At 42.3% G+C, this 18,100-nt stretch overlaps 1 protein-coding gene across 1 annotated transcript in view; it reads left to right on the forward strand.

Moving 5' to 3' along the window:
• TMEM132D (transmembrane protein 132D) overlaps positions 1-18,100 on the forward strand; it is an 836,318-nt gene that overhangs the window by 227,381 nt on the left and 590,837 nt on the right. The window contains exon 2 of the mRNA XM_043488971.1: positions 1,948-2,836. Coding sequence (XP_043344906.1) covers positions 1,948-2,836 — 889 coding nt within the window. The remainder of the gene's footprint in view (positions 1-1,947; positions 2,837-18,100) is intronic.

Here is an 18,100-nt window from a genome sequence, read left to right on the forward strand (position 1 = left end):
GGCCTCTGAAACAGGTCAACCCGATGAATGTCAGGGCCTGAGTTGCTTTTATTGCAAAATAACCAGAGAGAATGACAGGGCTAATGAGAAGGGGTCTGGATAATTTGTGGAGCTTTGCCTAGGAAGTCAGTGTTTCCAGAGCCAGTAATTTCCATTTCTAAAGCCCTTTAAATTGGTTCTTGAATTATGTAATCTCTGCTTCTGTGTTTTTCTTAGAGAATATAAGCCACATTGTAAAAATAACATTTTTGGATTCTTTTTCTCCCTGAGGGCGGGATTTGTTCAGGAAGGGGTTGGGGGGAAGAAGACTTTCTGTGCATTGGTGTCAACACAGCTTTCACGAAGGATGTGGAGGCCACAAAAGCGATGGACTTCCCTTGGTTCTTGGGTTTAGGGTCACATGGACTCGACATGATGGGGTTGGCTCATCCCATCTATTTCAGAAGGTTTCCTTCCAGCAGTATCTTTCCAAGGTCTTTTCTGTCCATCTCTCAGCTTAGCCCCCAGGAAAGTACATGATGTCCAAGTAATTTATGATTGTCCATCTTTAAAGTCCTTTATCCTGTTCCCATGGTAAATGTGTCAAGTGTAGAGTATGTATCTGGTGGAACAGGAAGTAGTATTGGGTAAAACATGGACACAGCATCAAGTCACATGCTGAGAAAGTCATTCTTGTTTCCAATCTCACTCAGTCCATCTGGTGGAGCTAATGGGAGCACTCCTCTCTGCTGGATGCCAGCAGTTTCTTAAGACCTTTCTCATGAGGATCTTTCCCTCTTGAGTGAAAGAGAGCATGTCTTAGGCATAAGCCATCACCTCCTAAAAGGCATGAGGACTGCTAGTTGAAAATTAAAGGCATTACTTTGAATGTTCTTTCTTTTTTATTGGCGAATAATTGTTTTACATTGTTGTGATGGTCTCTGCCATACATCTATCATACATCTATATATATATATATACACACACACACCCCTCTCTCATACATATATATATACATACACACACACACCCTCCCTCTTGAAACTCCTCTTCCCATATATATATAATTATACATGTGTATATATGTATGCATATATATATATACACCCCTCCCTCTTGAGCCTCCCTTTCCCATATATACATAATTATTTATGCATATAAATATATAATTAATATGTATAAGTATGAATGTATATTTATACCCTTCCCTCTTGAGCCTCCCCTCCTCAGAGCACCAGGCTGGGCTCCCTGGGTTATATAGCAACTTCCTGCTAGTTACCTATTTTACACATGATAGGGAAGATCCCCCGGGGGAGTGCATGGCAACCCACTGCAATATTCTTGCCTGAAGAAACCCATGGACAGAGGAGCCTGGCGGGCTAAAGTCTATGGGGTCAGAAAGAGTCAGACAGGACTGAAATGCCTCAGCGTAGTGTATAAATTCAATGCTGCTTTGTCAATTTGTACTTTGTTTCTCCTTTCTCTCTCCTTGCCCTGCTGTGTCTACAAGTCCATTCTCTACATCTGCATCTCCATTTCTTCTCTGTAAATAGGTTCATCGGTGCTGTTTTTCTAGATTCCCTATATATGCATTAATATATGATATTTGTTTTTCTCTTTCTGACTTCGCTTTGTATAATAGGCTCTAGGTTTATCCACCTCACTACAACTGACTCAAAATTGTTCTTTTTTACAGCCAAGTAATATTCTCTTGTATTTGCTTGCTCAGCTTCTGTGCATGGCCAATGAGGCTGGTGGCTGGTACTCTACTTACTCCAGTGGCATCAATTTTTCTTTAAAGAAATACATTTAATATAAAATGAGTTGATTTAAGACATTTTGGATAAAGAATCGCTTAATTAATGCTAAGGCAGGGCAATCCACTATAAAGGGGGTGCAAAGAGGTCTGAAATATTGGTACCACTGTCCTCAAGTTTCTAACCCCTGAACCCCAATTCCTCCCAACAGTGGCTGAAAGCCGAGGCATACTGGAGAGTATCCAGAGGTTCTCTTTGCTGCCCACCTACCTCCCGGTGACCTACCACATCCACCACGCAGACGTGTCTTTCTTCCTCAAGGAAGCCAACCAGGACATCATGAGAAACTCCAGTCTACAGTCGCGGGTGGAGTCCTTTCTGATTTACAAATCCAAGAGGCTGCCGGTCCTGAATGCCAGCTACGGGCCTTTCGCCATTGAGCAGGTGGTACCCCAGGACTTGATGCTCCCCTCCAGTCCCTTTGGATTCACCAGCACGTTTTCTCTGAACTGGAAGCTGAAGGCGCACATCCTGCGGGACAAGATCTACCTGAGCCGGCCCCGCGTGCAGGTGCTGTTCCACGTGGTGGGCAGGGACTGGGACGACCCCGGCCCCGCGCAGAGCCTGCCCTGCCTGCGGGTGTTCGCCTTCCGGGAGACCCGGGAGGTGCGGGGCAGTTGCCGCCTGCGAGGGGCTCTGGGGCTGTGCGTGGCGCAGCTGGAGCTCCCGGCCAGCTGGTTCGGCCCCCCGACCGTGGTGGCCGGGAGGAAGAAGGCGCTGGAGCCCCCCGAGGGCAGCCCGGTGGAGCTCTACTATGCCGTGCAGCCCGGGGACGAGCGCGGAGACTGCGCCAAGGAGGATGCCCGGAGAGCCGGCGGGATGCGGTCTGGCCGTAATGACATCGATGAGTCGGGGCCTCCCTTGCACAGGATCGGGAGTGTTTTTCTTTACCAGACCCCCAGCCGGCCGCCGCTGAGAGAGCTGCGCTTGGATAACCACGTGGCCGTGCAGTACGTGCCAAAGACAGTCAGGCAGGGAGACGTGCTGACTTTTCCGGTCTCCATCTCCAAAAACTCCACGGAGGACCGCTTCACCTTAAGGTGAGCTCATTATCTCTGGGTAGCATCTCCAAGGTCAAGGGTGCTTCTGAGATCCTTCCCCTCTATGTGATCCGTAAATCTGTGTTAGCATCCCTCCACTTTTTGCAGACTCCAATGTTCACTGTCAACTAGAAAGACCAGTTAGAGCTCTCTGACTTGGCAATTGATTTGGTGAAGATGTTTTTAATAGGTTTTCTGGGCTGCCCCAGGAAAGTCGGGAGCAGGCTGATGTTCTGCCTTGGACCTGGCTTAGGTGGTTCTCAGCAGGTTTTAGGAGAGTTAAATGGCTCAAGTTGATATGAGTCTGCAAATGGGTTGGCAAAAATTCTCAGGAAGGATAGAGGATACAGTTTTGCCAACTTACAATCTCTTCGGAGTGTGTGAGTTCTAAGTACACTTTGTGGTACCAACCTCAAAGTTACCCTTTTGTTTCTCTCTGGAAATAGAGCTTAGTATTCAAAATATAAAAGAGCAGAAAGTGTGAAGGATATCCACTAGAGTTTGTGGAGTGTCTCATATAAAAATTATACCTAGAGGAGTCATTTAGAATGAGTCCTGTGGGCTTTAAGAAGAAAGAAGGGGTGAGTTTTCTCTTTGAAATATACTAGTAGCATGTGAGGGAAGCTACTTGCCTTGGCTTGATTGGATTTTCATAGCAGTTTTTTTGTTGTTGCATTTGTTTTAAACACACATGAGTCTGATTATAACAACTATTTGGTATAAGTGCTATTAGGTCACTAAATGTGCTCTCACATTGCTACATAATCCAGAATCTTGACCCGAAGTGCCATCTAATCAAGTTTGGTATGACCCCTGAGTGTTACTGGACATGGGACCACATTTATATGTGGGTTTTTAAAGCTTATCCAACAATGATAAGCCCTCTTGTCCCTCTCCCCTGGGGCTCAATAGCTGTTTTTATTTCTTTGTTTTCTTTTCTTTTTTACTTTGTCTATGTTTATTTCTGCTCTGATCTTTCTGATTCCTTTTGTTCTACTAACTTTGAGTTTGTTTGTTCTTTCTCTAGTTGCTTAACTGTAAGGTTAGGTTGTTTATTTGAGATTTTTCTTGTTTCTTGAGTCAAGATTGTCTTGCTATAAACGTCACTCTTAGAATTGCTTTTGTTGCACCCCATAGGTTTTGGATTGTCGTGTTTTTGTTGTCAGTTGTCTCTAGGTACTTTTTTATTTCCTCTGGTTTCTCCAGTGATCCATTGATTATTTAGTAACAAATTGTTTAGCTTCCATATGTTTGTGGGTTTTTTTTTTTTTTTTTTACAGTTTTTTCCTATAATTGATTTTTAATCTCACAGCATTGTGGTCAGAAAAGATGCTTGGTATGATTTCAATTTTATTAAATTTACCATGCCTTGATTTGTGACCCAAGGTGTGATCTGTCCTGGAGAGTGTTCCATGTGCTCTTGAGAAAGAAGTGTATTCTGCTGTTTTCAGTTGGAATGTCCTATGAATATCAATTAAGTCTCTCTGTTCTAAAGTGTCATTTAAAGCTTCTGTTTTCTTATCAGTTTTCTGTCTGGATGATCCCACTTACATTATGTAAGTGGGATGTTGGTGTCCCCTACTGTTCTTTCCTTTAAAAAAAAAATCTGTTTGTTAAGGGGGTGGATGAGTTTAAGAGAGAAATCATTCTCTTGCTTATACTTTGCACATTTCAGTTTTGTTGATTGTGACCTAGTGCTGGGAGTTTCCTTTTAATCTCAACCAAAGCCACAGAAACCAGTGGACAGCGTTAACCTCATGATTGAACCTGGCTGATTGTTGGCAGGAAAACCCTTCAGCTGGGGTTGGGGGTGCGTCTGGGGATTAAACACAGGGATTTAGAATGAACAACACATCTGTGGGACTGAGACCTCGTGATCGCTTCCTTCTGTCCTTTGGAAATCAGACCTAGATTCAGCTGGTCATGGGCCCTCCCTCTGCCTGATATGTAGCTTTGTGCTTGGTTTTCCCAGGCTCGACACATTTACATAATATTCTTTGTAGAGATGACTGCCTATCTAGAGAAATATTTTGCCAATGGAAACTCAAGGTCTTGAATAAGAAGTGAAACAATTTCATACTCTGCCATTTTTTTCCATTTGCCAACTACTGCTTGTTGGTTACAAACTAGAATCTCCTAAAGCTTTAACTCTCCAGTAGATGATATTCACATCAGTCTTTATTGGGAAGCAGCTATCAGTGTAGAATTAAATTTCACAAAAATACTGTGCATCTGACCACAGTCCATTGCCCACTAGCGTGTTCATGTGAGTCCTGAGGGCAGCCCTGCCATTGGCAAGCTGTGCCACGGCCAAGAGAGGTTTGCTCCTGGGCTATGTATTCAGAGGGATCTAAGTCTTTGCAGATTCAGAAATAAGCATCTTGCCACTTAGAAGTCAAAAGATTGGAAAATTTTAAATGTAGAGCCAAAGTGTGTTTGTTCAGAGTCCATCAATTAGAAAGGTGCTTTCCATTTAAGAAAATAGTAAAATAAATCAGTAAATACTTTACTAATGTGTGTTTAAGTTGGTAAAATAGCACGCTTTCCATCTCTTTAAAAGTTGCATTAATAATATGCCTGCTGAATACTTAACACGCACTAATTACAAATGAGTCTTATCTGTTTATGAAAACAGCTGGTAGGAAACCTGGATCTGGCAATGTCATTAGCCTTTAGTTGGAATTCTCATAATTAGAAAATAATGAAGCTGTGTATCTTTTTTAATGAAGTCAATTTGACACTCATTTAGCACAGCTTCCAAATATTTAGAATTAGCCTGGGTCTGCTCTGTTGTTGTTGTTTAGATGCTAAGTCGTGTCTGACTCTTTTGTAACCTCATGGACTGTAGCCTGCCATGGGATTTTCTGTCCATGGGATTTTCCAGGCAAGAATACTGAAGTAGGGTGCCATTTCCTTCTCCAGGGGTTCTTCTCCACCCAGGGATCAAAGATCAAACCTGCATCTCCTGAATTGGCAGGCAGGTTCTTTACCACTGGCCCGTGTGTGTGTGTGTGTGTGTGTGTGTGTGTGTATACATGTATTAATATATCCATAAAATACTGTGGATATCTGTTAAATGACTAGAGGCATTTCTGTAATATTCAGCATGAACTGATGGCTTTGCTGTGTGCTGTGCTTAATTATTCATTTGTGTCCAATTCTTTGTGACCCCATGGGCTATAGCCTGTCAGACTTCTTCTGTCTATGGGATTTCCCAGACAAGAATATTGTAGAGGGCTGCCATTTCCTTCTCCAGGGAATCTTCCCGACCTAGGGATCAAACCCACATCTCCTGCCTTGGCAGATGGATTCTTTACCACTCAGCCACCAGGAAGCCCCAGCTCTATCTGGCCATCTGCTGTATATAAAACCCTGAAGGATACAACCATGTATCCTTGGGTGCTTTCCTCTGCAATAGTGACTTGTTTCTAGACTCAGGGATGACAGTGCTATGAAGTTCACAGGTGGGCTTATGTTTTGTAGGTCAGGTGCCAATAGAACATATCTCACCACTTCAGAATGGCCAGGGTGGAGAGGGGACCAGATTAACTGCCAGCAACAGAAGGGAGCCCATCCGGATCCAGGACTCCTGCTGCAGACAGTGATTGACCACCTGAAAACTGCCATTTCCCTATCACTTCTGTGCCTGTCATTTCTAGCTGACACACAGAGGCTCGTCCTCCATCCTGAGAACCAAGTTTTGTGGTGAAAAATATCTCCAAGGGCAATTTACAAAAATAGCTGGGTGTGTGCACATGTGTGCGTTAGCCATTGCAAAGAGGAAAATCAGGATGGGACTGTTTGTCATCTTAGAAGTTCTGTTCTCTCCCGGAGCTCAAGTCTTCCAAAGCAGACCTCCACAAAGGAAGAAAAGCAAAGCACTTTCATTCTTTAAACATCTAAGGATCCCTTTTAATTTCAGAAAATGTTTTCCTTCCAGTGAACAACAGAAGCATCACCCAGCACGTGGACCTTTTTTGCACATTCTCACCACTCCATCCCTTTTCCTTCTCCCACAGAGAGTCAATTTCAGAAGCATCCAAGGCCTCTTGTCACCTGATTGTGTGTCTGGAGAATCAAAGAACTCTTTCTTGCTCATCTTCCCCACCTATTCTTAGGTTGCTTCTTTCCACAAGAAGTCAGTTTCAAAGGCTTCTGGTTGTCTGATCTGAATGTAAGCCTGGAGCCAAGTATTTTCATAGTGTTAGCTTGGCTCTCTGACACTCCAGGAAAGGGAGGTGGAAAGGTCCAAAACAGAGATACAGCACTTAGATATGTCTAGGTGCCTTTCTCAAAGTCAGAGATATTTTTAGGTTGGTTAAATGAATGAATGAATGAATGGCTATCGTGGTGGTGGTGGTTTAGTCACGAAATCATGTTCGACTCTTTTGTGACCCCATGGACTATACCCCACCAGGCTCCTCGGTCCATGGGATTCTCCAGGCAAGAATACTGGAGTGGGTTGCCATTTCCTTCTCCAGGGGATCTTGCCAGGGATCGAACTCACATCTCCTGCATTGCAGGTGGATTCTTTACCAGCCGAGCCACCTGGGAAGTTCAAACATCTTGTTAATTATTAACAAATGCATATACTTTGCTGAAGTCTTTGCAGTTTTATATGCTAAATACTCAAGAATTTGTTAAGAATCTTGTGCTCAGAAGGTGGTCAGATCTCAGAGCAGGTCTCTGAATAAGGCATTATTAAGAAGTAGATATTCACTATTCTTGTAAAGATGAGAGATATAAAAGAGGGAAAAAGAACAAAATAAGAATAATTGACAAGAGGACAAAGTGGGCCTGGGGTTGATAAGGCTCAAATGTATTTTTGATGGAAGCTTGCTTTGCAGAAGGTTTTGAGCTTGTTAGAAATAATATGTGGTGTTTTTTGGTGGTTTGGCCCTGAACTTGATTCACTTGACTGATGTAGCCTTTGAACCTGCCTTGAAGCAGGAAAAGTCTATCCTTATTCTATTTCAGGTAAAGTATGCCCTGGTGTACCCAATAATATCCTTAGTTGCATGCCATAAATCCCGGCCTACATAATTTAAGAACATAAATAAACAAAAGAGTTAGTTGAATGTATGCTGTTGGTCTTAAGAATTAATAAGGTATGGGGCCACTGGCCTTGACAATGCACAGTGTGGGAGGAAGAGGATGTCCTTGCTTTAGATGCAACAGCCTGCTTGCCCAGTACTGCTTCCCCACCTGGCATAATGAATTCCTCCAATAATTCCCTCTATTCTTATTATAATCAAAGGTGCAAGGACTCTTGGGGGTTTAAAGAATGATCTAATTTTATTTTTTTTCCATGTAGCTATCCAGTTTTCCCAGCACCATTTGTTGAAGAGACTGTCTTTCCAACATGATATTCTTGTCTCCTTTGATGTAGAGTAATTAACCATAGGTGCATGGGTTTATTTCTGGGCTTTGTATCCTGTTCCATTAATCTGTATTTCTGATTTGTGCCAGTACCATACAGTTTTGATGACTGTAGCTTTGCCTTGTTCAGTGGCTATACTCCAATATAAAATAAAAAGTTTTTAAAAAAGTCAGGAGCTATAGTCTAGCTTGACTGTATTATGTTTTGTTGCCAGTATGGCTGTAGAAATTTCACAACCATCTTAAGGCTCAAGGTTCTCATGTGCTAAATGTTAAATATGTCCTGCTTTATGGCAGAATGTTTACAAAAGTTAATTCCATTGATGAAGTTGAACATTAAAATGAACTGCATTGAAAGCAAAGAAATTTATTGAATAGAGTCCAAAATTTCAGGAATTAGTGCAAAATAAGGAAAAGTGGGAGGCAGAGAGGGAGACCAAAGGCTTCCCTGACTGGGAATAGAACCCCATGGGGGCTGCCACCATGAGAGTGCAGAATCCTAACCACTAGATCACCAGTGAGCACTTGGCTGACAAAGCTCCTTCTAGTCAAAGCTATGGTTTTTCCAGTAGTCATATACGAATGTGAGAGTTGGACCATAAAGGAAGCTGAGTGCTGAAGAACTGATGCTTTCAAATTGTGGTGCTGGAGAAGGCTCTTGAGAGTCCCTTGGGCTGCAAAGAGATCAAACCAGGTCAATCCTAAAGAAAATCAACCCTGAATATTCTTTGGAAAGACTGTTGCTGATGCTGAAGCTCCAATACTTTGGCCGCCTGATGCAGAAAGCAAACTGTTTGGAAAAGACCCTGATGCTAGGAAAGATTGAAGGCAGGAGGAGAAGGGGATGACAGAGGATGAGATGGTTGGATGGCATCATTGATTCAATGGACATGAGTTTGAGCAAACTCTGGGAGATAGCGAAGGACAGGGAAGCCTGGCATGTTGCAGTCCATGGGGTCACAAAGAGTCAGACACAACTGAGCGACTTAAGAATAAGAACAAGGCAAAGTGGGCATAGATGAAGTATTGTCAAGCAAGAAACTCATGATGTGGAAAAATTACTGCTTTAAGACCTGAATGAAGTTTAACTGATTTAGATCGTAAAGAAAGCAAGAAGAGATGAGATCTCCAGTATATTTTAAGGATGAAAACAGCTTTCATTTTATTTGTTATTTACTTTGGAAAAATATATCTGGAAAATATAGGCAGTGCCTGCAGGAAAACAGTGAATTAGGTTCTGTGAGATTAAGACAGTCTTGCAAGTTACTTAATCTTGGGCCACATAAATATAGAGTAAAATAGGTGGTACAAAATAAAACAAGATAAAATCCTCACTCAGATTTTTAAAAAAGGCTCTTTGGGAAGCTCCCAGTGGCTCACAGACCTAGTTGCTGTCTTGAGTCCAGGGTAGCAGAGTTACCTGGGGTGCTTCCAGAATGAGAGGTGGGCCTCTGGAGTCACCTGTCACTCAGAGCACATCCCAGGGGAGGTGGTATTTCCCTCCTGAGAAAAGTGGGATGCTTTTAAGGAAGAGGATGATGCTGGGTATCTCCAAACCCCACAGAGGTCCATGACATCCTTGCCTGGCACTGTGTCTCCCTTTGTCATCTGATGGGGATTCAGGGAGTTGCTTCTGGAGCAGACTGGAGTGCAAGGCAGGCAGAGAAAGGAGGGCATTCCATCTTTTTTCAATAAACCTTCTGTTTGAGAATAGATTTAGATTTACAGAAAAAGTTGTGAAGTCAATACAGGAGAGTGCCAGGTGCCTCGTGATTAGTTTCCCCCTATAATTAACATCTGACATTAGCTTCATTCATTTGTCACGATCAATGCTCCAATATTATTATTAACTGAAGTCCACACTCATTCATTCTCCCTTCGTGTTTTCCTGATGCCTCCTTTTCTGTTCCAGGCTCCTGCTCAGGACATCACATTTAATATCATGTCTTTTTAATTTCTGTTGTCTGTGACTGTTTCTCAGATTTGCTTTCTGTTGACCTTGACAGCTACGAGACGTCCTGTTCAGATTTTCTGAAGAATGTCCCTCAATTGGGATTTATCTGATGTTTTTCTTGTGATTAGACCAAAGAGTGGGCTTGGGGATAAAAAAAAAAAAAAAACCCACTGAGATAATGTTTTATAGTTGTCTGTAAGCTACTCTCTTTCACCTTTTCATTGAATAAACATTGATTGAGGATGTCAGGAAGTACTCAAATGAGGAAGAAGGAAAAAATGACTCCTATTTGAGGGACAGGAGCGTGAGAGAGTGAGCCCTGCCCTGGAAGAGTGGAGAATATGTAGTAGTTCATCTTAATTTGATTTTTGTTTTGTATTGAGGTATAGTTGGTTTGCAGATTTATTGTGTTGGTTTCAGATGTACAGTGGGGTGGTTCAGTTGTGCATATGCATGTATCTGGTCTTTTTTGGATTTTTCTGCATATTATCGTTGTGGAATATTGAGTGGAGTTCCCTGTACTGTTCAGTAGATCCTTGTTGTTTGTGTAGTACTTTTGTATCCCAAGAAAGGAAATTCAGGCAAAGGGAACAGTGCAGATAAAAATACAAAGACATCAGGTGTATCTCTGTGCTCTTTTATCCCCAATCAATTTGAAATAAAAGCCAATTGGGATTTTTAAAAACAAAAAATAAACACATAAAAATAAAGTGCCATTTTCATTTCATCATATCAAGGACATTTACTCCCAATCTGACTTAGTCATTGTTGATATGAACTTTGGTCACTGGCTGGGGTGATATTTCTTAGGTTCTTCCACTGTAACGTTGATTTTTCAACACATCCTATATAGTATTCTCCAAAAGGAAGTAATTATCCACAGCTCACAGTTATGGAATTATACTGTGCCTTCTTGCCAGTGGTATATCTATGTAAATCATTTGGAATTCTGTGGGGAAATTTGTTTACTTTCCCTCATGCATATATTTATTCAATCATTGATTTCAATAAGGACATCTGGATATTTGTTAATACTTTGCAGTTTGGGTTATAATCCCATAGAATAGACATTTCTCAGTCTTTGGCTGTTGACATTTGGGTCTTATGATGTTTTGTTGTGAGATGCCGTCTGGTCTATACATTGTAGTTTGATTAATTGCATCTCTGACTTGACCCACTATATATACAACCCTGAATTGTGATATCCCAAGATGGTCCAGATATTTCCTCCTATCTCCTGGGTGGGGATGGAATCACCCTTACAATTGAAAAATTATGACTGTGGTTGTTGGGAAACAACTCTATTCTTGGACTTCCCTGGTGATTTACTGGATAAGAATCCACCTGCCAATGCAGGGGACACGGGTTCAATCCCTGCTCCAGGAAGATCCCACATAACTTGAAGTAACTAAGCCTGTGCACCACAAGTACTGAGCCTGAGCACTAGAGTCAGTGCTCCCCAACAAGATAAGCCGCCACAATGAGAAGTCTGGACACTGGAACTAGAGAGTAGCCCCTGCTCACCACAACCAGAGAAAGCTGGCTCGCAGCAACAAAGACTTTTAGCACAGCAAAAACATAAATGAATAAATAAAATTAATAAGCTCAGCTCTTACAGAGAGGGAGGTACCAAGTTTCGAATAAATAAATACTGTGTGGAGTCAAATTTTTCTTGAGAATCCCTTATGTTGTACCCAACATATGTTTTTACTTCCACCTGAGCATGTGTTCCATGAGACAGAATCTTCCATCCTCTTGCTGTTGTTTCGTCATTTCTCATACAATATCTGGCCTAAAAGGCCACTCATTAACTGTTGGAGGATTGAGTAGTAGTTACAGTCTCTGTGAGTTCACTCCATGTGGCTTCCGTTTAGGAAGGGGCCAGAGAGAAGGTTCTTCATTTAGACTTGAGATGAAGTGGTTGGTGTGTATTTCTAGACCATATATACAAAATAATGGGTTTTCCAGGTGGCTCAAGTGGTAAAGAGTCTGCCAAGCAGGAGGCCTCGGTTTGATCCCTGGGTTGGGAAGACGCCCTGGAGAAGGAAAGGGCAACCCACTCCAGTATGCTTGCCTGGGAAATCCCATGGACAGAAGAGCCTGGTGAGCTAGTCCATGGTGTGGCAAAGAGTTGGACAGAACTTAGCAACTAAAGAACAATAGTAACAATAAAAATAACAGAGTCAGGTGTAGTCCTATTAAGATACTTGCACTGTAAGAGGAACCCCAATCTGAGATGATCTGAGGCCATTGTTTCCAACGATGACTGCTTCTAGGATCCTCTGGCCTCCACACCAGTATGGGGTGAAGCCTTGGTGTTGGTAATTTTTTTTTTTTTTTTTTTGTTAATAACAACAATACCCATGATGGCTCAGTGGTAAAGAATCCGCTTGCCAATACAGGAGACACAGGAGATGTAGGTTCAATCTCTGGGTCGCGAAGATCCCATGGAGGAGGAAATGGCAGTCCACTCCAGTATTCTTGCTTGGAGAATCCCATGGACAGAGGAACCTGGTGGGATACAATCCATGGGGTCGCAAAGAATTAGACATGACTGAGTGACTGAGCACACATATCCATGAACCTAAATGAATGCACATTTCTTTCTTTAAGTAATTTATCCATTTGTTATAATTCATGTACCCTAAGATAATGGAAATCCAAAACTATACTGTGAATAGATTTTAGAAAAATGTTCTTCAATCTTTTTCATTATCTCTTTTATTACTATTATTTTATTGAAATATAGTTGATTTACAATATCATGTATTGTACTAGTATTTTTTCTGTTTATTTCTTTATTTTTGGTTGTGCTGAGTCTTCATTCCTGAGAGCAGGCTTTCTCTGGTTGTGGGTACTCAGGGCTACTGTCTCATTGCGGTGCATGGACTTCTCATTGTGGTCGCTTCTCTTGTGGCAGAGCAGAGGCTCTAGTGGGCTTCAGTGATTGCAGCACATGGGCTCAGTACTTGTGGCTCAGAGGCCCTGGAGCATGCAGGCTTCAGTCATTGTGGCAATTGGGCTTAGTTGCCCCTTGGCATGTGAGATCTTCCTGGACCAGGGATCGAACCTGTGTCCCCTGCATTGGCAGGTGGATTCTTAACTACTGGACTACCAGGGAAGTCCCTGGTACTGGCATTTTCAAAAACCTCTCCAAGAGATACGAACTTGCAGCTGCAGTTGGGATGCATTGGGTTCATGTCACCCTTCTTACTATTCTGGTCAATGCTTATTAAATGGAATGGTGAGGTTAGAAATTTAAGTTAATTAAACTGCTCGCTCCTCTCTCTCCCCCTATATAATTGAATCACATTGCTTAACGAATTTTTCTGCAAACTCCACTGTGTAACAATACATACAGACTCGCTGCATACAGCTTCACGAGCTGCACACATTTCAAAATGTCAATCCATAGTGAACTCCAACTCAAGGATCCCTCCATCCTCTGATAGCTCCCGTTCCTTTCCAGCTATACTATATTTTAATCAAGAGTTCATGCTAAGTCACTACAGTCGTTTCCGACTCTTTGTGACCCTATGGATCCTCGCCCGCCAGGCTCCTCTGTCCCTGGGATTGTCCAGGCAAGAATACTGGAATGGGTTGCTGTGCCCTTCTCCAGGGGCTCTTCCTGACCCAGAAATCCAATCTGTGTTTCTTATGTCTCTTGCACTGGCAGCTGAGTTCTTTACCACTAGCACTGCCTTTTGACCCAAATTGATGGCTATACATCCATTTTTCTGTTACACAAACTGATGGCTCTGATCCTTTTGGGGAAGAGAGGAAAGAAGGAAGATGCCAACTGGTACGAGCTGTGCTCTGATATTGATACTGGGACTGTTGCTGGAGATTTCCTTAAATCTCTTTGCCATGTTCTAACAGGAGGCTCATCTCATGAGCAAGGGAAATTGACCTTGGCCAACTTGGCAGAGTTGGACATTCTGAAAGATAATGGAAGGGTTTCTTTCTTTTTTTATGGCTGGATAATATTTCTTCGCGTATATACATCACATTTTCTTTATCCATTCATCCATTACTGGACACTCAGGTTGTTTCCATGTCTTGACTCTTGAGAATAAGGCTTCAGTGAACAGCGGGGAGCAGATATCTCTTTGAGACAGTGATTTCATTTTTTCCTGCAACAACAGGGATAAACCTTGAAGGCATTAGGTTCAGTGACCTAAGTCCAAAAAATTCAGATTCTGAATAATATCACTTACAGGTGGAATCTCATGAAAGCTTATAGAACCAGAGAATAGATGGATGATTGCCAGAGGCTTGAGGAAGGGGAAAAGGGATGCTGGTCCAAAGGTACAAACTACTGGTTCTGAGATAAACAAATTCTGGGGATTTAATGTATGGCATGGTGACTGCAGTTAATCATACTGTATTGCATACTTGAAAGTTGCTAAGAGAGTAAATATTAAAAGTTCTCATCATGAAAAAAGATAACTAAATGAGATAATGGAGTTATAAACTAAACCTGTTGCTGTAAAATCATCATTTTACACTATGTATGTGTATCATATATATTATACATTACACTTTAAATTATCATACTGTACACCCTAAGCTTACACAGTGTTATATGTCAATTACATCTCAAGAAAGCCAGAAAACAAAAAGAAATCAATGAAAGGACTAGAGAAAAGATGCTGAATGAAGTAGGATCCAGGCCATTCTGGGGGGTTGAAGTTGAAACAAGAAGCAGCTTTTGTAACAGGAAGAGCTCCTGCAGAAATCAGCGCTCTTTGTACATTTCTTCCATTCTTTTATCTCTAGCCTAGACTTCACCAACCTAGGGAGGAGGTCATTCTCTCAAGCTTGAGTCCTGTGTCCACCCCTTGGCCACGCCAGAGCAGTGAGAGAAAATATCTGACCCCTCAGTAGCTTCCGGGAGGGAAGTAGGTCCTGCATTTACCGTCCGTCCTTGATCAGTCCCAATGAGAGATCCCTGATCCCCCAACTCAGAACGCAGGGGGCTTCCAGAAAGAGGGGAGAGAGGCTGGTAGCCAAAATAGGACATGTGATTGCTGCACACTCCCTAAGGGAAAGGTTATCATCCCCATGGATGAGATGAGGAAATGAGATTAATTTGCACACACCAGAAGAGCAGGGTGAATACACCTCCACACTCCTTTTCACGTTTTGTGCAGTGTTGCCTGAAATCCCCTAGAATCCACTGTGTGTGTGTGTGTGTTGTTTATGCTTCTGACAGATCCAGAAAATGCAGGTACTACAGGTAACTGTTAGGTATCTTCGAGGCCCCTGGGGCCTTGTGTGGTGTTGGATGATCGTGTGGTGTTCAGGACACTGTCTTCAAGCATTGGTGAGAAGCACGTTTGAAAGGGGCAATTTTTTTAATTGAGTTATTGATAATTTACAGTGTTGTGTTAGTTTCAGGTGCACACAAAGTGATTCAGTTATTCACACACACATGTTCTCTTTTGAATTCTTTTTCATTATAGGTGGGGCTGTTCATTACCCATCATGACACTTTATCATCTTTGTTCAGGAAAAAACAAAATCCCTTATGAAATGCATCTGCAGACAAATTCTGCTTATTCTGAATGTCATTTTGCTCACCATGGTGGTCAGGATACACAAAACACTGACAGAATAAATTTGCAACATTTCATCTAATGCCTTTGATTTCTTTTTTTATTTATTAAATGATAGTTGATTTACGATCTTGTGTTAGTGTCCGGTGTACATTTTCAGATTCTTTTCCATTATAGGTTATTACCTGCTGTTAATTGTAGTTTCCTGTGCTATGCAGTAGGACCTCATTGTTACCCATTTTATAAATAGTAGTGTGTTTCTGGTAATCCCCAACTCCTCATTTATCTCCACCCCTCTTGCAAGGAGCAATTTTCTCCTCCCTGCCTCAAAACATAAAACCTCAAGGAAGCCAAAAGGTGGCTGTCAATGTGAAATTCGTATATTCACTGGACTTGGAAAACAGCCAGAAGGAGAAAACAGAAAACCACAGGGAAGTGTTTTGCCCACAATCTTCTTATTTTTCTGGGAGTTGGAGTAGAGCAGGTAATGGGGGCCCCAGGAAGGAGGGTCATGACATTCTTTCTCGAGTCCCTGTCTATTGAGGCAGCATCCAAGAAATGTGGAAGAGGAAAAGATATTAGTGGACATGAATGGACATGGCCATTCCTCTCTGCATATGGTTCTAGAAGGTTCTCTGAGAAGTGATTGTGTGGGATTTGGTTTTCAAAGAATGTAAGGATATGAGCTGGGCGGCTGCCATTATATCCTTTGACTGTGGGGTGGATGCAGTGATGTTTATGGAAATTTTTTCAGTATGTTTAGCCTTTGTGTATTTTTTTAAAAAATTATTGTTATATTAGAGATGTACACACAGAAAAGTTGTCTTGCAACCAAAGCTCCCTGTGATCTTCTTTGAGTATGCCAGCTTCTGGCCACTGATATTTGTACTCTGTAACCTTGAACTGACCTTCGTCTCCATGTGAGGACCTCATCACATCCCCTGCATGCTAGACCCACTTGACAGTCTCCTTTTCAACCAGACTGCAAGCAGCTAGAGGGAGAGGATTGGGTGAAGGATTATATGACCTTAATGGGGAAGCGTCAGGGATGGGTTTTGGTCCTTGATGTCATCTGTACATTTGGTATCCATGGAAATTCCATTTCCCAGGTGGTCTTTGGTCAGGGAGCCACAGAGGCTATTGACCGAATATCTTCATATCCTTTGCCAATCACCTTCAGACGTGGTTTTCCTGTGTACCTCTTCTGGGTCACTCATGGGAACACAAGAATAACATGCAAGGGCTAGGAGGTTTGAGAGAGCTTGCTGAATACAATAATTTTAATGATAATGATAGTGATAATAAGAATGACAATACAATAACAAGCATTTATTAAGTATTTACTTGTGCATTTGTGCCTGGTACTCTTCTAATTGCTTAAAATATTTTTTCACATGTTTAATCCTCAGAACAACCCCACAAAGTAGCTACTATTATCACCTCGATTTTCCAGAAGTGGAAACAGAAACACAAGAGGTGAACAGCCTGGCAGACGCCCTTGTGCTCATACCACATCTACTCTGAGGTCCTGAGAACTCACTCTCACTGACTTATACTGCAGAGCACATGTTTTGGAAAATCCATCTTCATCAGTGCCAGGCAGGGAGGCAGACACAGATACTCTGAAATCTCATTTTTATAAAAGCACTTAAGGAAATGAATTACCTGAAACATTTCCCTTATTGAGCAGATGTTTCTTGAGTGTGATGCTTGGTGCTGGGGCTATTAACAGAGAATAAAACATGGATACAGCCCTGTAACAAGTGGCTGGTGCTGTGAATGTGAACCTGGGGTGTCTTTTCTGGGGATGAGATGCCAACTTCAGGTAGCGCTTTGGAGCGTAGACAGATTAAGCTGTGTCCACCATCATGAACATCTGTCAGGCTTACCAGTCATTGCAAAGTAAAGAGCTCTGAAGGACGCTAGATGGATTTTCATGGGTCTTTCCAGGGACTTGAGACACTAATAATTATTATGTGCGATGACAGTTTTAGATCTGGGGGCAGAATTGACCTCTTGGAGACCACATGGGTTTATAAGGAAGAAGACAGGTCATGGGGCCAGGACCACGGGCACCTCTCTTGGCATCCTCACTGTCAGTGCACCCTTGGGAAGGTCATCGAAGGTCACTGAGCTTCAGTCTCTGGGCTCTTACCTTTCTAGGTGTTGGTGTAAATAAAAGATGACAGGTGAGCCTTGAGCAGTTTGTGAGGCTCCAGATCAGGCATTTAGGAAATAACCAATCAATCAAGGGATGTATTAGGTGTCCGCTGAAATGCAAACAGATGACCTCGGGTCACTTCACCCTGAGCAGTGTCAATTCATTCTGAAAGAGGGCCATGTTAACACAAGGAGCAGGTCACCTCTGACTTA

This window comes from Cervus canadensis, chromosome 1, assembly GCF_019320065.1.
Source record: "Cervus canadensis isolate Bull #8, Minnesota chromosome 1, ASM1932006v1, whole genome shotgun sequence".
Lineage (NCBI taxonomy): Eukaryota > Metazoa > Chordata > Mammalia > Artiodactyla > Cervidae > Cervus > Cervus canadensis.